Below are 25,234 nucleotides of genomic sequence, written 5' to 3'. Positions count from 1 at the left end.
TTCTTTATTCTTCATTTTCCCCATATTTGCATATTAATTTGTCAACTATATGTATGTAGTCGGATCAGTGTTTGTGTTTCATGCAAATGTTGGTTCTTTATTTGCATTTGAAATAATTTCAGTAATAATTATAAAAATAATAATAACTAGATGACTTCGTGTCATCTAATTATTATTATTCAATGCACAACGCAAACGCCCCAGAAGACAATAGAATAACTCAGTTTTGTTTTTGTTTTGTTTTTTGGTTGTTTTTTTTACAATCAGGGCCTTTACATAACAATGCAAACAAACACACACATGTTCCCACAACCAACAATAATTCACCAAATATTTAACCATAACTGTCCATGCAGCAGATGATGCACAGTAAAACATGCACGTTAACAGGCATCACTGAGGAGTGACCACTGCATGACAGATGCACTGGAGCTTTCATCTTGTAAACTGTGAAGTCATGGAGCTACTTGAAGCCGGATCACGCCCCCATTACCACAAATTGGCCAATAGGAGCTGAGAGGCAGAGTTGTCCTCCTGGCCGCCATTAAAGAATTCAATACATGAACTGAAATAATGGAAATCTGCTGGACCTATGGAGCAGGCAGAGAAGAGTAGCTGATGAGTAGTCACGCTAGTTTGGGGTGTTTCATTCGTTTTAAGGGTAGTTTTAATATGACGGAGCACCATGGTGGTTTTGGTGAAAAGGAGGGCGGCGTAGCGGGTTGTTTTATTTAGCTGGCGAGCTAACGCTGGAGCTCTGGTATGTTAGCGAATGTGCTAGCAGGCTAGGCTAGCTCAGGGGGAGGAGGGGCGAGTTCCTCCGCTTTGAAATTGTTTCAGAGCAGCTAGCTGCCATTAGCATTAGCATACCAGCATCTAAGTTTTTCTTTTAAGTTTTTGAGCTCGTATTTTTATTGCGCATTTAACTTTTTCCAGTGTTGTATTTAACGCTAGTCTTTCTTCGATTTGTTATCGATGATTATTTAATGTTGAGGTGATGTAGCCGCAGGCTTGCGGCTAACCAGATCAGACAATACATTTCAAATAGGATTGATGAATCGTATAGCGAGAAGCTTACAGTTGACGCGTTCTGGCTGTCTGTCTAACGTTAGCTTAGCTGCCAGGCTAGTGGTGGTGGCTAGCGCCGGTTAGAAGTTGGCTGTTTAGCTAGCGTCAGCTAGCTGACGCTAGCAAGTTGGCAGCGCTTTAACGGGATAATTAGAGCTGAACATAGCTTCGCAAGCGAGTTACCCAGATCGGCTATTGCCCCCCGAAGATGATTGAGAACATGGATTTTAACGTTACAACTACGCAGTGAAAGGATGAGTTCGTGCTTTGTACCAAACGGGGCCAGTTTGGAGGACTGCCACTCCAACCTCTTCTGCCTGGTAAGACTCTGCTCTGTGAGCTAGCGAGCGTTAGCGATCCTGAGAGGCCAGAAAGCCATTTTGGCTAATAAGGCAACAAGCCTTGTAACGTCAGTTGCAGATTGGAGTGAAGGCATCGGGCCTGCAACTAACAAATCGTGATCTGAGCCAACTTTCATAACAGAGCCAGCACATTCTGCATGACAACTATGTTGAAGGCTGGTTGATAAATATGGCATGATCTTGTGTTTACACTGCACTGAGTGCTAAAATATTCCGCTAGCAATAACGTTATTTACATGGTGGTAAAAAGAACAACTAAACGAGCAGTTTCTCTAAAACCAGCTGAACATATTGTTTTCCCTTGATTTAAACTGCACTGCATGCAAATTAATTGTGGCTGTCACCAACCATTTTGAGACAGATCAGTCTGGTTTTAAACTGACAGGTCTGTCATTGGTTGTTAACTTGTTGGTTGTAAATTATTTCCTTATAGTTGTGTGTTATGCCTTCAGGCGTGATCATCTTGGCAAGTGTAAAGAGTAAAGGAAAACTTTCAACAGTGTAAACAAACCTCAATTTTCAGCTTTGCTTATTCAAAGTTTCCTCTTTCTGTTTTCTCAATATAATTGTAGGATCTATACCTTACAATATAAAGCACCTAAGGCAACTGCTGTTGTAATTTTGCACTATATAAATAAAATAAAATTAATTGAATTGAAAGTAATTTTAGCAGCGAAAGCAGTGGCTGGCTTGTTACTGCAGTGTGTTAGGTCAAGATGCATGAAGAGTTATGCAGTAAACAGCTGGAAATTAGCTTTATGCTCTTCAGTTTTTCTCTGTGTTTATTCTCACATCACTATTCTTCTCTTTAAGGCTGATTTGACTGGAATAAAATGGCGGCGTTTTGTGTGGCAAGGACCCACCTCCTCGCCAATCCTTTTCCCTGTGACTGAGGAGGACCCGATCTTGTGCAGTTTCAGCCGATGCTTGGCGGCAGATGTGTTGAGTGTTTGGAGGAGGCACCAAACCCCGGGTCGCAGAGAGCTCTGGCTCTTCTGGTGGGGTGATGACCCCAGTTTTGCAGAGCTTATCCACAATGAGCTCTTAAGTAAGTTCATTTAACCTCTCCACGAATTCTGCAAGATTTGTGATTCTGACAACATCAGAGTTTATTAGATGAAAATGTTTATTTCATTTCACTGAATTAAATTCCAATGTTATTTGGTGATTTACTCCAAATTATATGTGGACTCTTGTGCTTTTGCAGCAGTTAGTTCAGTTTGTGCCATCTGAACAATTTGAAATTGAAGTGTGTAATTGTTGATATTAATAACAAACCTCTCTAGAGATGCTGTCCTGAAATGCTTACTGCATTAAAAAAATTTCTTATACATTTTTGATGATGCAAAGTCTGATTAAAAATAATTTCTAAGACCCTTGAATTTGTGGCTAACTGGTCTTTGAATGTCTTTAAAGACTTGTGAAATTGATTGGCCCTCAGCCATAGAGACGCAGACTTGCATGGTAGGATTAGAACAAGTTGTTGTGCATCACAGTCACCTGACACACTTCTAGATTTCTGGAGATTCAATCCTGCTTTGTTGATATTCATATTCTTAGAGAAGAAGTACCCTTAGGGGCTAACACACAGGTATTTTGTCTCAGGTGTGATGAAGTGTTACTTGTAGAAATTGCTCATTAAAGAAACAGAGTTGGCAACAATTTTTCAAATCTCTCTTGAGCTCCAAAGATAGTTGGAAGAATTTTCCACTATGCAGGGAGTATAGCTCTTGATGATCAGAAAGGAATGGCATGAGTAAGCTTCACCTAGATAATCATTTCTCTGTAATTTAACAAAATAGTTTATTTTCTGTTACATAAGTCAGTAACTGGGTTGAAGCCTTTTATTTTGGATCACGTCATTACATAACAGCAACTAAGACTTTTATTAATATTAAATGTTTTCCTGTATTTATATGCGGTAGAGCAGCTGTAACTGTGGTGTTTTTGGGTTTTTTGTTTGTTTGTTTTTTGCATAGCCAAATTAAGGCTACGGGTGTATGACAAAACCAAGTACATTTAACACTGGTTAGCTTTATCAGGGGAAAAAAGCTTTGATTGTTAAAGTCATCATGTTTGCATCTGCCTTGTTTCAGGTGAGGAGGATGGTGAGTGGGAAAGTGGCCTATCCTATGAGTGTCGAACGCTCCTGTTCAAAGCCATTCACAACCTGCTGGAGCGCTGCCTCATGAACCGGGGCTTTGTTCGTATTGGCAAGTGGTTTGTCAAGCCATACCAAAAGGAGGAGAAGACCATTAATAAAAGGTATGTCCTGCTTCTTTCTAGAAAAATTGTAGGATATTCTGTGAATTGTTAAATTAAAGATGACACTTCTCTTGTAATACTCTGTACTCTTAACTGGGGTTCAATTCAGTCTTTTGTACTGATACAAGAGCATATTCATCTCATAGTTTGCTATCTATAGGGCAGATTAAGACAAAGTTCACTATGAACCAAAGACGCAACAGAAGTTCCTTTCCACATTAAGCCTGAGCTTACACATACGTCAGGGTGTTTTTTTTATATAACACAAAAGGACTAATACAATTGCTTAAGGGTAAACATGTCAGTGGAGTAAAGTGCCATGAATTGTGATTGTGCTGAAGGGTAAAACATTAGTCATGTTGGCTGTTGGAGTGTTTTTTTTTTTTTTTTTTTGAAAATTCGATTCATGTATGGGTTTTTGTTTTTTTCCAGCTTTCTTTAATCAGAGCAGAACAAACCATGGAATGTGACATATGTAGGAATCAGGAACTGAAGCACGCATGTGTTAGACATGCTAAAAACAGGGTAATTTAAGTGCATGTGTACTGCTTAAGTTACGGGGGAAATTCAGCTGAGCTGATGTGCTCTTTATGGTGTGAAGTTAGTATAACAATATCTGGCCTTTCACATTCTTTAATCATTCACATTACCATTTGTGACGCAGCTTGGGAAATGTTGCATGTGTTGTTTTGACTATGCTGTGGTCAGCTTATATCTGTTTTTAGGGTTGAGCCACCCTTTTCTTATAAGGAAAATAGTGTTTTGCACACTTTTTAAGTCTTTCTTTGAGCAGTGTAATCACGACATTAAAGTATTGCCTTTAACACAACATCTGCATCTCTGATATAATCCTTAATAGATACACGACTGTGGTCTGTACCTTTTGTATTCATGTACAACTGACTCAGTGTTGGTTCGCCTCTATGACATCCTTCAGGTCTCAGAAAATTCTGATTCGTGGAATTGCACAAGATCTAATGATGTGATGGATTATGGCAGCTTTTGAATCACATCACTGGCATGGCACATTGTCATGCTACGCTGTTTCATTTGCTGTGAACCAATCCATCTTTTTGAGTCCAATACCACTGTTGAATTAATAAGTTCACTGGAAACATCCAAGTTGTGTAATAAATAAATAACTTCATTTAAAAATGTTATTAATTGATTCTTAATGTTATATTACTTTGGAGTAAATAAAAAGATCTAATTAGATTTAATATATAATTACATTTATCTAATTTATTTGGCCCTTTCAGCTCAGTGTGAATTTTTGTGTTTTGTTGTAATTTACAGCCACCCCGGTGTCTCTGCTCTATTATTCTGTTCGCTGTTTCACTGTGTGCACTTCTCGCCACTCATAAAGCAGAGCAGATGAGACAGTTGATTAAGGAAGGTGATAACAAATTGTTACGGTACTTTAAGTGAAATAAATGGTTCTGTTGGAGTTTTAGACCTAACATAATGAAGAAAAGATTTATGGAAAAGCCATGTGAGAAGGCACTGTTCACTGCTTGCTGTAAAATCAAAATTAAGTAACAAATAAGGTGATTTGTTGTTGTAGCCAGTGTGAAATGCCATTGAACTGCTGGTGCCCTTCATGCAGCGTTGCTCTGCTTCTAGCAAAATGTGCTGCTTTAACTACAGCACTGCTGACATGTGATGTAGTTAATGTGGAATGACATAAAACAAAATAGAATAAATAATTCCATTATCGCAGTTACTGATCTCACTGGCTCAAACAGCAGGAACGGTATTGCATCCATAGTTTTCTGTGAAATTGTAGGCTTTTGAGAAAAAAAAAGTTAAAGAGAGACATTTATTGTTCGCATCTCTCCAAAGCCCAAAACTGGGCTGTTGTTGTTGTACAAATACAAGCTTGAGGTGAACTAGCAACAGTAACACATAAATATCTGCCTGGTTCAGAATGGAGTTGTGTAATGCTGTACCATAAGGGTGGTGACATAGATTTAGCATCTGCTGTTGAATAAGGAGCCTGGAGGACCCCAGAGTTTCCCGACAAGCTCATTTGAGTTTCAATTTCTTGTGTGTGTTCATCCAGGGTGACTTTGTGTTTGATGCACAAGCCTTTGGCTTAGTTCCCTCTGGCTACTTTTTCAATGGTTTTAAAGAGTTTTAGCAGTTGTATAAAAAGGCTGTTGTGTTGAAGAGGAGGTGATTTATTGCTCACTGGTTTTTAGCTTCTGTTTTTACATAAAGAGGTCCACAGGCTTGTTTTGTGGCAGAGAAGCTGCACCTCTAACAGAGGAGTCTGGCAGCCTTGCTGTCGCCTGCCCTCTCTGACTGGTAAACACAGCAGTCTCTGGAAACTGCTGAGTTTGCGCTGTGGTTTTACAGAAATCATGTCAACGAGTACTATTTTAGTGAGTTTTGCTGCCTGGCCTTCCAGACGTGGTTAGAAAATAAAGATGGCATTGTTTTCACATTTCAGTGCTATAAGAATTTCTTATGCATATTTGTGCTTCATATTGTCAGTTTGCTTTACAGCAATTTTTAAATCCGTGTGTATACTGCGTGCACCATCTGATTGGCGGTATTAGCCTTGTGTATGTGGAACCTACCATTATCACGTGATATGAATCAATGAGGCCAGTGGAATATGAAAGGAACTGTGTGGTTTCCATTATCAGCCCTGCCTTTTTTCTTTGAATCATTCCTTAACAGTGAATGAAAGAGAGTACACCGATAATCTCAGTTGCCCTTAGGGAGTTTATCTTCTAGGTGTTTGAGACAAGTGTTTGTTTATTCATTTACTGATGAGCTTCTGTTGTATACCACTCTTTCTAAGCATAACAGTACCTCTTTCTGTCTTTGATTCACCTTGCAGTGAGCACCTTTCTTGTGCATTCAACTTCTTTGTACATGGGGACAGCAACGTGTGCACGAGTGTTGAGATAGCTCAGCATCAGCCTCTTCAGCGATTGAGCGAGGAACACCTAAGCCTTGCACAGCAAAGCTCCAGCCCCTTGCAAGGTAAGATCACAATAGTTGTGCACAGTAGTCATGCATTAAATGGAACTAGACCAACGTTTTGTTTTTAGAATTAAAGTACTGTAACTCTGCCCTACAGTCATCCTGAGCCCATATGGCTTGAATGGGACCCTCACTGGCCAGGCTTTTAAGATGTCAGACCACCCTACTCAGAAGCTTATCGAAGAGTGGAGGCAGTTCTATCCCATCAGCCCCAATCCCAAGGAAGTCCAGGAAGAAAAGTTGGAAGATGCAGACTGGGAGGATGACTCCCTGGCAGCTGTGGAGGTCCTTGTTGGTAAGGCTTCTTAATATGTTCATAATGTGGTGGTGGATCACTGAATGCAAGGAAGGAACAGAAAGGTAAGTTTATTGATATTCATTTATTTAGTCGTGCCAGTTGAAAAATACAGTACTACATTTTCAGCTCTTCTTGATATAAGGATGACATACCTGCCAACATTTTGGTCTAAAAAAACCACAGAGTCCAGGAGGATTATGTATTTATTTGCTTATTTAAATAAAGCTTCTCATGTGCTCAATAAGAATTGCTTAAGTGGTAAAGCTACAGCTAAAATATTGAGCCATCCATATACCTGTGCCAAGAATAACTGTACATCCTTTGAAGCAGGTTGTGGGTCACCAGGTTGGATTGACAAATTGATTAAAATTGCATGTGGGTCGATTGTGTGTGCGCAGACTGCAATTCATACCCAATCTTGCAGTTTTGGTAAAACTAGGCAAAGCTTGAAGTTTCAACCCTCATCCACCAGTTAGCTTGTTAGCGTAGGCCAAAATTATGGCCAAAATGGTTATCAGGATTTTATTACCTGTTATTTGTTATAATTATTCATTGATTTGTAGTCACATATTTATTTATTTTATTTTTTTTGTGCTGTGATCTCGGTGGCACATATCTTGGTAAACATTAGTGCTTTAAGATCCATGTTGTGCTACATTCCTGCTAATGTACAAATATTTGGATCAAAGTAAAATAGATTCCCCCCCCCCCCCCCCCCCTTTCATCTAAATTCAGTACATTCTTAAGAAAAAAAATCAAAATTTTAAGAATTGTACCAAAACTGGAGAGACAAGATTAATAAATGAACAGGGCACTGCTTTCACATTTACACGGTACTACAGTCCTTTATTCACTTGACAAGTGCATCTCTTGGAAGCAAATATAGTCTTTTTATTTCATCTATTGTGCATCCAGGATGGGTATCAATAAAACCTCGAAGTAAAGTACTCGACAGCTGTGTATCCCTGTCCATGTCCCTTGCGATGTTTTGCATACAGTTCAGCTTTTGGCACGCTGGAAAAATAACCGTGCAAGGGGAAAACGTATCTGTTGTCCAGTAGAGGTGGGAATCACCATACATCCCACGATACGATATTATCACAATACTTAACGCACGATACGATATTATTGCAATTTTTAAAAATATTTTGCGATATTCAGATTCTGTACATAAAGGTAAACTTTATCAATATTCATTTTATCTAATATCAAAGTCTCACACTCAGTCTTTCTCTCATTTCAGTCAGTTTTATTGTTGACAAACTGAACGGTTTGTATTACAGTCTAGTCCAACTTAACTGAATGCAACCATCTGGTACAATTATAGCTATTCTGAACTATGAAATTTATGAAAACTTCAGCAACTGAAGAATTTGAAAGTAAATTAAAACAAAATATAATTTTACATTAAATAAAAAAGTTTTAAACTTAATTAAAATAAAACATGTCTTAAATTAAAATAAGTAAACTATCATGTTTATTGCCGCCAAAAAAAAAATTAAACACATTTGGACAGTGAAGGAATGTCAGAATTCTTGCTCAGAAAAAGGATCAACATGCTCTGAAGTCAGAGCAGGTTCCATTCCACAAAAACTTTTTTGTAACAAAATATCGATTTCTGCTGTCCCTGTATCGATACATTATTAGCAAACAAAATATCACGATACTACACAGTATGGTTTTTTTCCCCCACCCCTATTGTCCAGTATGTAGACGATTTTCCTGAAGTGCTTGTGATTGCGTGTTTATTGGAGACACATCTTTGGCCAAATGGAATCTGATTTCATTTGTGATTTCAGTGCATATTTGTGAGCTGGATCGATACGCTGGTTTGCTTTTATGGACGTCTGAATTGATGTTGGACAATTCATGTTAGCAACCATTGCATTGTCTTGGCTTTCATGTAATCAGTATACTGCAATTTGTGGTGTGTTTTGTTTTTTTGGGTTTTTTTAGGAGGTTCAATAAGACACAGTTCTACAGCACTCCTTGCATGCGATTATGGCTGCAACGATTTGTCGAGTATTTCAAAGAATTATTAAAAATTCGCGACACAAATTCTTGCTTCAGTGCTTTGTTAAAGGCACGGCTCTGTAGTGCGGCACTGTTACCATGGAAACCAACATTTCCGACTAAAAACAGACTTGCATTACAAATGTATTTAAAAGCAGCGTGTGAATCAAAAGTTTGACAACATTAAGCCCACACAGCCCCCAGTTTTAAACAGAAATACTGATAACACAGCAGTGGTGATGAAGACGATGGCACAATTTAACGTGGAGCCGGAGTCTGTTTACACACCGCAAAGAGGCGGAGCCGGTACCAAGATGGTGAGCTCAGGGAGAGTGAAAGAAACAGTGTTTCTAGTGTCCAAAACGGCAACACTGCTCCCGTAATCACCATTAAAACCTTTACTGGGGAAAAGCGAGTCTTTAATCGAAGCACCTGATCAACAAACACTGACCTCAAGAAAGGCAAACTTTGTAACTGCTTCATCCACCACCATTTGTTTTACATAGTGAAAAATCTCCAGTAAGCGTCCAGAATATGTATTAAAATATGCAGATGAACTTTTAACTTAGTCTGATACCATGTTTAAATTATACAACTTGCTGAAGGCTGATGGCAGCCATCCTATTTTACATAGAAGCGAACAAGGGTGTGAGTCTAAAGCAGGGCATGGTGTCTTCTAGACCAGATTTATTTCAAGGTTTTCAGAACATTTTTCAGATTGAAAGTGAAATAATATAAACTACTGTCTCAACTAATTTATGTTAATATTTAAAAATATAAAAATTAAAGCGTTTTTCACAATCCAGTAAAAATGAAATGAAATGTAAAACTGAGCCACTGACCTGAGGGATTTTAGGTTGGACATTGAATTATTGTTAATATTAAATAATGTCTACACTATCATAACATCTTGTTTTTAGCAGCACATAAGCTTTGCATCAAAGCACAGGGCAAACTTCAGAATGCTGATATGGTTGCTTCTCTTCGTTGCAGCCACCACGTTCTCCTTACAAACAAAAACTTACTCATTCACGTTCACACTTAAACACATGTACCAAAACATAAGCCTTCCAAGAAGACAGAGTAAAGATTTTTTTTGTGCCTTAGTTTAGATGGCATATTTATCTTATTTTATTTGACTTTGACTCTACTTGAGAGTATTTATATATTTCTGCAATTGAGAAAATGTTTTCTTTAAAAAAGAAAACTTAATGTGGCACGTAAATACCAAGGGTTGTTTTTTTTGACAAATGAAACAGATGATGGATGCAACAAAAAACACTGCAATTTCTAAAAACCAAAAGAGCTCTTGAGCTCTATTTATTATTGCTCATTAATAAGATAAAATTATTTCTTATTCTATTAATCGATGGAATAATCTATAGATTACTTGATTACTAAAATAATCGAAAGCTGCAGCCCTACACGTGATTTCGTCTTTAACATCACTTACCATAAATCTGAATATTTCCAAACAGATTATCTTCTGCTTCAAGGGACAAACTCTTCACTTTGTTTTTTGTTTTGTTTTTTGTTTGTTTGTTTTTCAAAAAAAAACAAGCTCTTCACCTTGTGCTTTACTAGACATTTTAATTTTTTGAATTTCTTTCTTTAAACGTGGTGTTACTGATCAGGGTTTTAATAGTTTTGCAATTTTCATTATTTTTAATTTTTATTTAGTTTTGACTTCAGATTTTCAATTTTATATCAGTTTTAATTAGTTTTTACCAATTGTTTGCTAGTTTAGTTTAGTTTTTATTTTTTTGAAAATCCTTAGTTTCAGTTTAGTTTTGATTAGTTTCAGTTATAGTTTTAGTTGTGTTTGCAATAATTAAGTGTAACAAAATCCCAGTTTCATCATACCAGTCATGCTCTTCTGCTCATCCTTGGGTATGTTGCTATTCCAGCTACCATACCCTGCACCCCGGACAGGTCGCCTGTCTGTCGCAGGGCTAACACGCAGAGACAGACAACTCACATTCCCACCTATGGGTTGTTTAAATAAATAAATAAAGGCAGATGAACAACCATTGATACGAGGCAACTATAAAATGTATATCTTGGCCCCAATGAGACTATTAACTCTTGCAGCACCGGGTGTTCGTAATTTTGGTTCAAGTGAATTGATAAACATTTTGAAGGCAATTGACTCACACAGTTATGTAGATATCCCCGTCCTGTTGTCTCGGGATGCATCACGCTGCCTTGCCTGAGGTTAGCGTCTGTTTCTGGGGATGAGGGTTGAGTGTGCTCCCTTACCTTCTCAAGGTAAGCTAGGTTAGCCTTCTTGTGTCAGCTTTTCAAGTGCACTTTTTTTTCCCTTTAGAAATGTCCCTCATAATTTGTCTCTTTCCACTACAAGACACTTGCTTTATCCAAAACACAGACATATTCAAAGTAATCCCAAATTGGACTCTGGCGCTTTCTCCCGACTTTTCCTGACATGATTCTGCGCGTGGACGGAGCAGCAACACAGACGACTCGACTAACGTACTGCCACCTGCTGGCATAATGAGACACAGCAAGAAATAAATCTGGAAACTAAACTTCATTTTCACCCTTGACTATAGTATGACACGCACACATCAATGAAAACTAAACACATTTTTGCTATAAATTCAGTTAATTTTAGTTAGTTTTGTGAACACTCATTACAGTTTTAGTTAGTTTTCCTTTTTTTTGTTTTTATTTTTATTTCCGTTAACGAAAATGTTTTTTCACTTCTAGTTTTCGTTATTTCGTTAGTTTTCGTTAACGATAATAACCTTGTTACTGATACAGACTTATCCAGGAAAACCTCAAGCTTTACAGTGCAGGGAACAGCTGTGAATGGCTGTGATACGTCATTGTTTATGGAGCAACTAATTTGCTTTTGGTTTGCGCTCTGTTGGTGAAGCACATGCTTCCAGTATCCCCCGTTCATTGAACTGTGGGAAGCCAAAGTCATGGTTGAGATCAAAATCAGAATATTTGTGCAGCCTTACAATTATTCATAATAAAGTTTGAATCTCGTGTAAATTACGAGTGTATCCTGGGAAAAAACGGCAACACAGGAGGCACCCGAGATATTAAATACGGCAAAGCCCGAGGAAAAAGAGTGTTGGCATTTATGAGATAAATGGATCAGTCTACAGCTATAACAGAGCCCTAAAATGTGTCTGTTTTTTGTGGTTTTGTTTGTTTGTGTTAAAGAAAACAGTCCAAATAGTTCTCTCTGTCACTGGTACTTTTGAGAGACACTATCCTTTTTTTTTTTTTTTTTTTTTTTTTCCTTTTTTTTTGTAGAGTGAAGGTGAATAAATGAGTCAGTTATACCAAAACATTGTTGCATTTAAAAATGTGTATTTGGTTTGTTCAGTTCTGTTTTGAATTTTCATGCTGAGTTTTTAAAATGAACAAATGTCTTTACTTTCAGCGGGAGTAAGGATGGTTTATCCTTCCTGCCTGGTGCTTCTCCCTCTGTCGGACCTCCCTACTGTGGTCCCTCAGGGCTCAGCCAACGCCTCAGGAAGCTTGTGTGGTGCTCAGCAGGGCCAGGCTGCTAACAGAGATCCTGCCATGTCCTCTGTCACTCTGACTCCTCCAACGTCACCAGAGGAGGCTCAGACTGGTAAGAATTACAATTAAAAATACATGTTCATCAGCCTTTATTTTTGTGAGACTCTGCATACCACTGCGGTTGTATTTATTTTTATCATCTTTATCTTACCTTCTCACAGATTATCAGCCTGCCCAGAAGTGGCTCAAGTTGTCTTCTGCATCTGATGGCTACAGCTCTAACAACACTCTACACGGTGGTAAAATCCCTCGCAGGATGGCCAGCCAGATGGTGGAGTCTGTATGGCAGGAGTACAACCTAAACCATACAGGGAACAAGTATGTTTTTGGCCATCTCTTTAAATTTGCATTTGTTCTGGTTTTGCCTCCATCCAGATGGATAACGTGTTTGTATTCCCACTCTTTCTAGGAATAAGTTTACTTCATTGACAAATGGAACCTGTGAGGAGGAGACAGAAAAAACAGGACTCTGGGATTTTGTGGAGCCAGCTCATAGGCTGCATTGTAATTGTGCAAGGTATGTTTAGTGAAGTTAATTCACCAGCGATTTAGTTATTTATTTAAAATATTTTATAGCCATTATTTGTTTTATTCCAAACAGACATAAGAATTCGAAACAGCGGTCTAGCAGCACCTCAGGACACCCACCTTCATCAGGACAGCCTGCCCTGCCAGCCCCCAAGCACAAGCTGGGCGAGAAGCTGGAGAAGGGGGAGAAGCAGCAGAAGAGGCCACAGACACCTTTTCACCACCGCAACTCTGTGAGCGAGGAGCAATCCCTGGAGCCTCAGACCCAGAGGCTTTGCCTCAGATCGCAGGAAGAAGGCTCGTATCCCAGCTTGCACCATGTGGACACGGTGCAGTCTAAAGCCCCTACACTGCACGCCCACGGCCCTCCTGCAGACCTTGTTGGATCTCCACCTCCCCCTCCTCTCAGCCCACATCCCTGTGATCACGTAGAAGTTGACATGACTCCTGGTGGCATGAAGAGCTCGTCAACTCCCATTCACCAACCATTCTACCCGCCATCAGTGGAACCTTGTCAGATGCCACCAAAGGGCTCATCTGAGGAGCCTCAGACGGAGAACATGCCTATGCCTTTGCCCTTTCCCTCAACCTACAATGAAACCCTTGAACCCACCATCTTTGTAGGTTCTGCCATCAGCCCCAGTGATGACTCCACCCATAATCCATGGAAGTATTTCCTCCTCCCTCAGAAAAAGCCCTCAAACTTCCTGACACCCCAGCTACCTTTAGATAAAATGAGAGAGGATTCTGCAGGTGGTGGAGGAAGTGAAAGTGTAGTCTCTGTCACAGAGTGAGTATCTGTTGTCTGATCGGCGGATGCTTTAAAAAAAAAATATATATATATATTTTTTTTTTCTTTTTGTGAATTTAAAAATAATGTATTTGCATGCCTTAAAAATGTCTCTCTCCTACACCCCTCCCAGGTTGATGTCAGGATCCTCGCATCCCCTGAAAGTGTCCCAAGAGCTCATCAAGACTTATACACAGCGGAGAAACAGCCATCTTGCTTCCACCTCAGGAGATGAAGAGCCTAGTGAGGAGCCAGACCCTTATGCCTTCGTCGAAGGAGATGAGGAGTTTAGCTTTACTGAGAAGAAGGACAAGTCTGGAGCTGAAAAGGACGGAAACAAGAAACACAAGGTGGGTCCTGACAAAGGCTGAAATCCTTGTTTATTATGACATTTGATGAAATCTACTTTCAGTCCCTGGTAAAGTACTTGTTGGAACTAGTTATTTTGAACATTTCTGTGTTTTTATATTAAAGGAGGTGAATCATTTAAACATTTTCACGTCTGTTCCAGTGCTTATTTCCTTCATTTCTCTGTGCTGCATAGTAGTAGTTGTCTTTTGAGAGCACACACTGATATTGCTGGGTATTGACCATTAGTACTTAATTAGTAACCAAAATGTGTCTCTATCACAGGTCCTGTTAATTAAATTTGCTTTTACATACTTGTCAGCTTCACAGTCATGTTTGCTTGCTCAGATATTTACTGATGTAAAGTACGTTTTGGTTTCTAGTGCCAGCACGTATACCCTAGTGAATCACGAAAAGACTGTGCAGTCATCTTGATAATTGAGTCACATTTTTCTTATCAAATTCTCTTGTGAATTTGTAGAAGAAAAGTTGTGTAACAAGGATCAGCAGCTGATTTTAGATGTTTCAAACCTCACCCTGTTGTGTTATGGCTAACTCTGAAAATCAGCACTCGGTGTGCAAAATAGTGACCTTCATTTTAGGAACATGTTTGATAATCGGAGCTTTGTATACAAGTACAAATAGTGGAAATTTTAATGACAAACAAATGGTCATGACGATAATTACTGTCATCTTTTTGTTTAACCAAGGTGGATGAAGGAACTGGAACTTCTGCAGATGGTGAGAAGTTTATTCATTCTTGCTTGGAGATTTCTATGTATGTTTATTTATTTGCTTTAATTCAAAAAATGTCCCTCAATTTGTTTTGCGGTGTAGATGGACAGTGTCCTACAGGCAGTAAACCCTCAGCCTCGACCAGCCTCATCCACGAGAACGACTTGGCTGTGTCCTACAGCGACCTGGATAAAATCTTCAATTCAGATGAAGATGAGCTAACAGTGAGTGCATGTTGTGGCATATTCAGGAGCTGATGGTGATGTCTCCTCATGAAGCCTGTTAAAACTCCAAGATGTACTGAATATGTTGACTTGTTTTCCCCATTGCACAGCCTGGATCCAAAAGAGCTGGTGTTGGTACAGATGACAAGTTTGGCTCTAAAGATACTAAGCCAACTGCACTGGATCCCCTGTCTTGCATAAGTAGGAAAATTAATCATCAATTACTCATTGTTCATCAAGGATCATAACTACGTAAGTTGTTGTTTCAAGAGAAGTAATAATGTCTTTTCCTTAGGCTCAGTAGACTTGCACACAATGTTTCCCACCCCACCCTCCCTGGAGCAGCAGGGTTATTCTCCCATGAACTCCGGCAGCAAGGACAGCTTAGAAGCAGGGGCGGGGCTCACCTTGTTGGACGGCAGCCAGCTTAATAACCACTTCAAGATGGAGGTGGAGGAGGGTTTCTGCAGCCCTAAGCCATCTGAAATAAAGGTACAACACATCACGCAATTACCAAGTAGAGAGGAAACTGATCATTTTTCTTTATTGTTAAATGACCTGCGTTTTTGTTTTCAGGACTTCTCCTTTGTGTACAAGCCAGAGATGTGTCAGTCATTCATTGGCTGCTCAATGTATGCCCCCCTGAAGACACTACCAAGCCAGTGTCTGTTGCCTGTCAAACTACCAGAAGACTGTGTGTACACGGCGAGCTGGACCATGGGCAAAATGGACCTGATACCCCCAGTGTCCAACACTAGTCTCCTCACTAAAGATAGGTAAATGCATATTCTGAATTAACTTTTTCCCATCTTTGATGTGTGATCTGTTGATCAAGAAGGGTTTTTCTCACAATTTGAGTTTTAGTCTTTTACAGTACAACTTCAAATTTGTACTGAAAAGTGACGTATTACACTTATTTCCAGCTCTATATTTTTATTCATTCACAGTTCTGCAGGTTTCACAGTTCAAAGTGATCAGTATTTATCTTCCAAAGAGCCTAAACCAGCCATCAGGTCATCCTATGTCTGAAACAAGTTTATTATGTGCAGCTATCATGTCGGTGGCTGCACATAATGAACATTGCAATGTATGTAGAACAAGAAAGAACGTAAATGCATGTAAACGGTACTCTTCAGCTGCTATATAACCAAACATCACAACATGAAACCCTAATCACTGTTCATCTTTATATAACAGTAATGTCCCCAGTGTGGAGCCTGACTATAGCCAGACCTACACCCCGCAGACCCACCCGCCCTTCATGTCCAGCAGCGCTCCTCCCAGCAACAGTGGTGCAGGTATTCTACCATCCCCAGCCACACCACGCTTCTCTGTGCCCACACCTCGCACACCCCGCACTCCACGGACTCCACGTGGCCCATCCAGCGTCCAGGGCTCCCTCAAGTATGACAGTTCTGACCTTTACTCTCCTGCCTCCACGCCCTCCACCTGCCGACCCCTTAGTTCTGTTGAGCCAGCCACCGTGCCCTCAATTCCCGAGGCTCACAGCCTATACGTCACGCTCATACTTTCAGAGTCAGTCATGAACCTCTTCAAGGACTGCAACTTTGACAGTTGCTGTGTGTGTGTCTGTAACATGAACATCCGTGGGGCAGATGTAGGCGTATACCTCAAGGACAACGGCGAGGCCCAGTATATATGCACTTGTGGTTTTAGCGCTGTCACCAATCGGCGCTTTGGCCAGTCAGCTGGGCTCTTTCTAGAGGATGAACTGGACGTAGTTGGACGGGGCTCTGATGCTGCTCGAGATACAGAGCGGTGTTTCGAAGAGCTGCGAGCTTCTACATCACACAAAGCCAGCAGCCTGAAGGAGAAGCCTCCAGATGAGTTAATCCTGTTGCTGCAGGACCAGTGCACCAATCCATTTGCCTCGATGGCTGGTGTGGAGTACCCCAAACCAACTTCAGCCCCCAGTTCGTTCCTAAGGGTGGAAGAGAGAGACTGTTATAACGACTGCTACATGGCACTGGAGCATGGCAGGCAGTTCATGGACAATATGTCAGGAGGCAAAGTCGATGAAACACTAGTGAAAAGCACCTGTCTTCATCAGTGGCCCAAACGCAAATGTATGTATTCTCACATTACTGCTGCTTTAAATGTAGAGTTCTTCCTTATGTGTTTCTAGCAGAAATGTAATACTTGTTTCCTATTGGTTCTTCACTTGTAGCAGCAGACATGAGCAAGCTATACTCTGTGGATGTCCTCCGGGTGTTGTTGTCCCTCCAGCCTGTGCTGCAGGACACCATTCAGAAGAAAAGGAGTGTGCGCTCTTGGGGCGTTCAGGGGCCACTTACCTGGCAGCAGTTCCATAAAATGGCTGGGAGGGGATCATATGGTGTGTCGAAAGCATTTTTTGTTTGTTTGTTTTATAGAGATAAATAGAATATTGTGGAAGTTTATGGCTTTGTTGTCTTCAAAGACACTAACTTGTCTCCTTATCTTCACAGGTACTGATGAGTCTCCTGAGCCTCTGCCCATCCCAACCTTTCTGGTTGGTTACGAATATGATTTTGTGGTACTGTCTCCTTTTGGGTTGCCCTACTGGGAGAAGCTTCTCCTGGATCCTTTTGGTTCTCAGAGGGATGTGGGATATGTTGTCATTTGCCCTGATAATGAGTCTCTGCTCCACGGGGCCAAGACCTTTTTCAAAGATCTAAGTGCAATGTATGAGGTATGCACCTGGCAGTTTATTAAACTCACCCTTCCTGTGCTGACATGTCTACAGAAACAGTTTTGTAGCTCTGCAAAAGTGATTCACACTGTTGCACTCTTGTTTTCTTTTCTTTTTTTCCTTGACAGGCATGCCAGCTGGGGCAACACAGGCCCATCTGCAAGAGTCACCCAGAGGGCATATTGAAGGTTGGCACCAAAGAAGGCAGGAGCATGACAGAGCAGCCTCTTAGTGACTGGTTCGTTAAGATGGCTGCCAGAGAAGGAAACAATGAAGCCTTTAATAAGCTCAAACTCTTTGCTCAAGTGTGCTGCTATGATCTAGGTAATGTGATTGCTTGTAGTGCTGAAAACCTAAAGTAAGTAAAATCGCATGGTTTGTAAAAATGATGATTTATCATTTTTCTTTTGGGATCCCTTTCAGCTCCATACCTGTCAGAGCAGTCTTTGGATAGCTCTCTGTTGACCCAGCGGAACCCTACCACAGCCGCCACCCCCTCCTTCCAGACCTCTAGCTCTTCCAGCACTTCATCAGGACTCCAGAGCACCAACACTACCGGCTCCAACACCAGCTCTGCCCAGCCTGCCCAGGTCAACAGCACCCCTCCCTCTTCATCCTCAGGCTCACAGACTATTGGGGGAATGACCTCAGCCAAGCCAAGTTCCTTCTCGTCATTTGGAACAGCAGGCTTGCAGGGTGGAGCGTCTCAGAATGGACCCCAGCCAAACTCGCAGGGCACAGGGGGAATGGCTGAAAATGGATCGTCTGCTTACCAGTCTCAAGGACCCACTGAGAGCCCAGAGAGGTAGTTAGATCTGCTGTTACATCACCTGGCCAAAGGACCAGTGACCTTATGCCGTAACTAGGCGCCTGTTGTCTTATCTCTCCATATTTCCCAAAAATTGTTAGTCATATTTGTTTTTTGGTTTTTTTTTTATGCACGGTCATTTGGGATCTGTGATGGTTCATGAGCCAGATTATATTTTGAATCTTTCCTAGCAAATGCCAGTTTGCTCATTTCAATTCTTTCTATTTGACAGAATATCTCAAGTAGTAGAGCGTTGTAGTTTGGTACTTAGCTCACAAGCCTTTTCATAACTGGTATGCATTCATGGGATAGATAACCAGTGCTGAGTTATTTTAAGCTGAGATGGAGATTGTTTCTACAACTGCTTTACAAAGTCAATCTGATAAAAACACACTGACGTGCTCAGTTCCTCGACAGTTCTGTGAGACACCTTCTTTCAAAGGTCACCAACACTTACACATGGTCTGTTTGATATATGCAGTTTTTAGGCATTCATTGACCAAATAGTCTTATTGGTAGTAGATTATATTTAAGGTTGATGAATGACCACATTGGTAACACTGCATAATCAGCAGGGAAAGTTCATCCTCTGGCTAAAAAAGTATTGTGTGTCACGTGTTTTGAAGGCAGTATAATATTAGTGAGATCTGAAGTTTTGTTATGGCAAAACACATCTCATGAGTGCTGCGTGTCTCTACTTTCATCTCAGTAATTTTATTTTTACGTTTCTTCTGATGGGAGCTGCGCCTGCCAAGATTTGGCTTGAGCCATTTTCATACATGATATTTGGACAGTTTCTTTCACATGTAGCACACAGCAGGCACAATTATACTGGAAATACTGGAGTTTATGTCAGGGAGCTACCTAAATAAAGTGTGCACGCAGCAGTATACAAACATCCATTTGCTGGAGATAAATACACTGAACAACTACAAAGTGTGGATCAACAGAGCCCAGAAAAATGTGGACTTTGTAGTTGGGCTGGCAGGTTAAATAGTGGCTAATATCTAATCTGACTGCTCTGAGTGTTTTTGTTTTTTCATGTGCATGTCTTTCTAGTAATGTCTAGAAAAAGGTTAAGGCTGCACAGGACGCATGCAAAAAGCTTCAGTTGCACACTGTGGACAGTAATATGAACATTATTGACAGATCTGATGAAGATAATTTCTTGGCCTGTTTCAGTAATTATCTGCCTAATTTTTAACAGCACAATGGAGAGAGACAAAGTGGGTAAGCCAACAGACGGAGAGTCCCATGCTGTGTCTTACCCGCCTGCTATAGTGGTGTACATCGTCGACCCCTTCAGCTACGAAGACGCAGACAGAGAAGTCCATTCGAGTACCTACACGATGGGCCTACTGCGCTGCTACATGGAAATGCTCCACATCTTGCCTGCTTGCATCAGAAACTCTGTCTCTGTGCAGGTAGAACAACACTCTTAATAGTTTTAAAATTTCATAACTGCAGATTAAAGATGTGGCTAAATATTCTGCATAGTGTATAAAAGAACAGACTCCAAAAGTCAAAGATATTTCACAAAATAAGTTCATTTTCTAAATATAATCTACAGTTTAATAACATCTGCTCAGTTTTCTACTTTGGTTATAATAGAGAGGGTTACCAGCTGCCACAAAGGGAGGTGAGAAGGAGCAGGGGAATCATTAGCAGGCACTAATGGAGGTGGTAACTGCCACACCTGTGATATAGTGGCACAAGATTGCATCAGTATGCCAGAGGGAGTTCTGAAACACAAGAGGCGTGAATGTGCTATAATGGGTTCAGTACAGCATCAGCATAACTGTGTGGGCTAATATCCATTCAGTCCTATCGCTGCAGACATGCTAATCTCTCAGATGTGCTGTCATTAACTCTTCCTTCGAGCTAAGATGTGGCAATATTCTTAGTTTAGTAAACAAACGGTTTGGTTTGACCTCCGTCTTCTATGAACAATATAAGATTAAAGACACCCGTACTTCTTATCATAATTATAATTACCATAATCACTCACACTTGCCAGTATAGTAACAGTACTGGTAATGTGGTGCAGATGTTTACAAGTACTGATGTGCACAAAATCTTTTCACAAAGTTTTAATATTTGGGGGGAGAAACATTTGATTACTCAAATATATCCTGCACAGATTTGAAGGTGTGGATGCCTTTCACTGGGAGCTAGAGAATGTTACGGCGTTCCTGTGGATTAATACTTTTAAAACCTATTCTGATCTTTGGATGAAGCAGAAATTTTATGTTGGGATTGAACTTACTTACAGCAGTGTAGTTTTTGAAGTTCAGGGTTCACTAATGTTTCTTTCACCACAAACTATTACTAATTGTCAGAAAGACCTATTTTGAGATTTCCATGTCCATGAATTATCATCTACAACACAACCCAGTCAGTAACACAGAGAAACTTTCAGTAAAAACAAATGTGTAGTGAAGCTTAAGTCTAACAAATCCATAAACATCCAGCACTACAGGCTGTCCTAAAATGCCTTTTTTCCTCCTTTTGTGTCAGATTGTTCCCTGCCAGTATCTGCTCCAGCCAGTGCACAGCGCAGGGCGCCACGTCTACAGTCAGCACCTCAAGTCGCTGGCTTTCTCTGTGTTCACTCAGTGTCGTCGGCCTCTTCCCAACTCCACCAATTTCAAGGCTCTGACGGGCTTTGGTCCTGGTCTTGCCATTGACATGGCACTCAAGAACCCAGAGGTAACTACCCTGATGCTGAACTCCTGAGTTTTGTTGAAGCTGTATGTCTACAGACAATTATGCTGTTGTACCTTCTGTCACTCTCAACTTGAATATATATATTTTTGTGTTTGTGGGCTGTGCAGAGGCCTGAGTGTCTGCGTCTCTACACGCCACCCTTCATTTTGGCTCCAGTGAAGGACAAGCAGACTGAGCTCGGGGAGACGTTTGGTGAGGCATCGCAGAAGTACAACGTCCTGTTTGTCGGCTACTGTCTGTCACATGACCAGCGATGGTTGCTGGCCTCCTGCACCGATCAACACGGAGAACTGCTGGAGACCTGCATCATCAGCATCGATGTGCCGAACAGGTGCCTGTTCACGAAAGATTTACCTCAGTACCACAGAATCAGTTTGGTTATTGATACCTAAGTCTTTGTAGTTAAGTGTAAAACAATCTTAGTTAGCAAAGACTAAATATGATAAATGTCTTTGTTTTAAGACTGAAATGAAACATTTTTAAACAATAAAGGCTAAACCCACTGTGGAAAGTAAATTACGCTAAATTAAACTGAAAGCTAGAGAATCAAAACTAATTAAAAAGCAAAACTACCTCATAAATGCATTACTGTATTATTGTTGCTGCAGGGCTCGCAGGAAAAAGGGCTCAGCCCGACGGCTGGGTCTGCAGAAGCTGTGGGAGTGGTGCCTCAGCCTGGTGCAGCTCACGTCACTGCCATGGAGGGTCGTTATCGGGCGGCTTGGAAGGATGGGGCACGGCGAGCTGAGAGGTACACACTTCAACAGTGTCTGCAGAGCGGGCAGTTTACATATACGCACGCGCACGCACACACACTTATGTGCTTGTGTCTTGTCTGTTTCAGACTGGAGTATTCTGCTGAGCAGGAGGAACTTGCAGTCCCTCAGCAGGCGACTGAAGGAGACGTGCAGGATGTGCGGCATATCTGCTGCTGATACTCCCAGCATCCTTAGCGCCTGCTTAGTTGCCATGGAGCCTCAAGGTTCCTTTGTGATTATGCCAGGTAAAAGAAATAATATTTAAAGTTTGGCTAGTTTCACTTCATTTACAAAAAGCCTGTAAATCTGACAGCGCTCTCCTTCGTCTCGTCTCTGCAGACTCGGTGTCGACAGGCTCCGTGTTTGGTCGAAGCACCACCCTTAACATGCAAACATCGCAGCTGAGCACCCCTCAGGATACATCCTGCACACACATACTGGTATTCCCCACGTCAGCCATGGTGCAGGTCAACACTAACACTTCAGAGCCCCTCGACATCGACACCTTTAACCAAATAAATCCCGGTATGTTTTCACAGCTCACAGAGCTGCTACAATATATTTCTGCTCAAAGCTGGAAAGCCAGAATGACACATTTTTCCCTCTCTGCAGATGGATCAGAGGGAATGAACATCTTTGAGTTGTTTGAACAAGACATGGATCCAGACTTCATCAACATCCTGCCCAACTCCCCCACAACCTCCCCTGTTCACTCCCCGGGCCCCCAAGGGGGAGATGGAAGCAAGGTCTGCCATCTTTTTCATGAAGTCACTCATCAATATAAAATGTCAGATACAGACTTTAAGATTATTAACAGGCTGTGATGTATGAACCACTCGGCAGTAATTAAACAACTTCTTCTGTTTTTCGTCCTCAACTTAATAGTTACATTAAAAAAAGTAAAAAAAAAAAAAGCATGCTAATGAGCAAAAAAAAAATTAGGTGCCCCTTGGTTATGAAAATATGATGCCTGTTTTGGCTGCAGCGATGCTCTAATCGATGACTTTATCACCTTCGTTTCGCAGGGTCAGAGTACAGATCGGATGGAGTCTCACGAAGAAGCGCTCAACATCTTGCAGCAGCCGATGGCTTTGGGTTACTTTGTCTCCACAGCGAAGGCCGGACCGCTGCCCGACTGGTTCTGGTCAGCCTGCCCCCAAGCCAAGAACCAGTGCCCACTCTTTCTCAAGGTGACTCATACCTGTACTACTAAAATTATATGTTCATGAAGTCTTGAGTAATCGCAATAATGCCGTTCTTCAACAAAATGCCTCTTTGTCGTCGTTGCTCTGACCTATCGACAGTGCTGCTTGTTTGCTGGTTTAAGAATACTGACTCTTTTACATCAGTTGATGAAATAATGAGATTTTACAGCTCTACATGCAGATGTGTTGAACCTGAAATTCAGTGATTGAATCTGAAGACTGATTTCATTTGTCTCTTTCTTTTCCAGGCCTCTCTTCACCTGCACGTGTCTTCTGTCCAATCAGATGAGCTTCTGCACAGTAAACACTCCCACCCCCTGGACTCTAACCACACCTCTGATGTGCTCAGGTCTGAACTGTAACCAAACTCAATTTTTTAATAATTAGAAAGACATTTGTTTCACTCCCAGCTTTATTAACATTTCCATGTCCTCCTCCTTCATGCCAGATTTGTTCTAGAGCAATATAACGCCCTCTCCTGGCTCACGTGCGACCCTGCCACCCAGGACCGGCGCTCCTGTCTGCCTGTTCACTTTGTGGTGCTCACCCAGATGTACAACTTTATCATGAACATGCTCTGAACTCTAATGGGATCAAACTGCTGAGATTTGATTGGAGGGATCGCTCAGACATGTTGTGGATTTCCTGCTACAAAGACACCCCGACACTCGAAAGGACCTCGCACTCCATCAGGGTAAATGTGGACGAAGCACCCTCCTCTTCCTCCTCGTCCTGGTGTATCTCTCAGAACTCTAACTGGAAGTTTCCAATGAATCAATCAGATGCCAAGAATCCATTTTATCACTTTGGATGATCAAGGGACATTTCATAAAGGAGAAAAATGTCTTTTTAATGACTGTAGATTGCAATCTATGAGATTTTATCATAATGAAATGCCTGCATATATTATTTATTGTAAGTTTTTTAATGTGGAATTTTTAATGCTTAATATCTTTTATATATTACAAATCCTAGAGGGTGTGTACATCTCACTGTACAGGAATTGGTATCAAAAGTGTAATTTTTCTCAAATACAAAACGAAAATCCTGTTCAAGTGAATTTGCTGTAGATTGCTTTTAGAATATTATTTTTTCAAAGGGGTACAGACCTTTCTATTGCCATGCTGTAATAATGAAGTAAAAGCTGGCCTGGGCATTTGTGTCCCACCCAATGAGTGGATGAGACTTACCTCTCTGTCTACTTTGGCTCCAGAGTCTCTTGCACAGTAACTCAGTGAGCTCTGAAGAGGAATTAAAAGGTACATTGTCAGATTATATATTTTATATAACAGATTTAGGTAACTGTGTGTGTATATGTGTACATAGTAATTGTGTGCCGCTACTGATGGTGCAGCTTCTGTTTTAGGAATAAAGTGTCTACCTTACTGTCTTCGTCTTTATCTTTGTAGCTGCTTGCAGCTGTCTTTTGTATATAAATACAGCCTCAGATGAACAACAACGATACATGTGGCATGCTGCCTCATAATTTGACAAAACTAGTGTGTAAAAAAAATTAATTACATACTGACTGTATCCAAAGGAATTAAGAGGACAAGAAGCAGTCAGTCAAATGTACTTATTTAGTGATTGTCAGCAAAACAGAAGAGTGTTGGACAGTTTGCTGGTTTGAAGTAGTGATGTGTGTTAAAATGGTACTGAGGAAGAAGGACATCAACTGTGCTCTTAATGAACTAACCATCAATCTGGAAATGGCCTTAAAATCTTTCCCGAACAGTGAAAAAAGGGGAAAATGTTCAAGACAGTATTCACAAATTCAGCCGAGCAACGCTCTGAGAAACTGCACTGCACAACACAGGCACTACCTCTCAGAGTGTAAAGGTCTCAGCTCATGACAGCACTG

At 40.9% G+C, this 25,234-nt stretch overlaps 1 protein-coding gene across 2 annotated transcripts; it reads left to right on the top strand.

Annotated features, from left to right (window-relative positions):
* The first annotated feature begins 534 nt into the window (after positions 1-534).
* Positions 535-24,758, top strand: med13b (mediator complex subunit 13b). 2 transcript variants are annotated; one of them, XM_026191676.2, is made up of 30 exons: positions 535-1,388; positions 2,244-2,478; positions 3,527-3,695; positions 6,544-6,689; positions 6,787-6,984; positions 12,416-12,610; positions 12,720-12,876; positions 12,968-13,075; positions 13,160-13,876; positions 14,010-14,226; positions 14,935-14,965; positions 15,062-15,183; positions 15,294-15,384; positions 15,479-15,675; positions 15,760-15,959; positions 16,381-17,270; positions 17,372-17,539; positions 17,652-17,875; positions 18,004-18,199; positions 18,299-18,680; positions 19,891-20,107; positions 21,201-21,392; positions 21,518-21,741; positions 22,019-22,161; positions 22,255-22,413; positions 22,508-22,693; positions 22,781-22,914; positions 23,194-23,358; positions 23,622-23,722; positions 23,822-24,758. In XM_026191676.2, the coding sequence occupies exons 1-30, from the start codon at positions 1,323-1,325 to the stop codon at positions 23,952-23,954; spliced, it is 6,363 nt and encodes a 2,120-aa protein (XP_026047461.1). In that variant the 5' UTR covers positions 535-1,322; the 3' UTR covers positions 23,955-24,758. The 2 variants fall into 2 exon arrangements, with proteins under 2 accessions (XP_026047461.1, XP_026047460.1); XM_026191675.2 differs by having other exon boundaries at positions 14,935-15,183.
* Positions 24,759-25,234: the final 476 nt, after the last annotated feature.

Source organism: Astatotilapia calliptera, chromosome 14 (assembly GCF_964374335.1).
Source record: "Astatotilapia calliptera chromosome 14, fAstCal68.1, whole genome shotgun sequence".
In the NCBI taxonomy this organism is placed as follows: Eukaryota; Metazoa; Chordata; class Actinopteri; order Cichliformes; family Cichlidae; genus Astatotilapia; species Astatotilapia calliptera.
The sequence above is the reverse complement of the archived record's forward strand: the minus strand, read 5'-3'. Positions and strand labels throughout refer to the sequence as shown.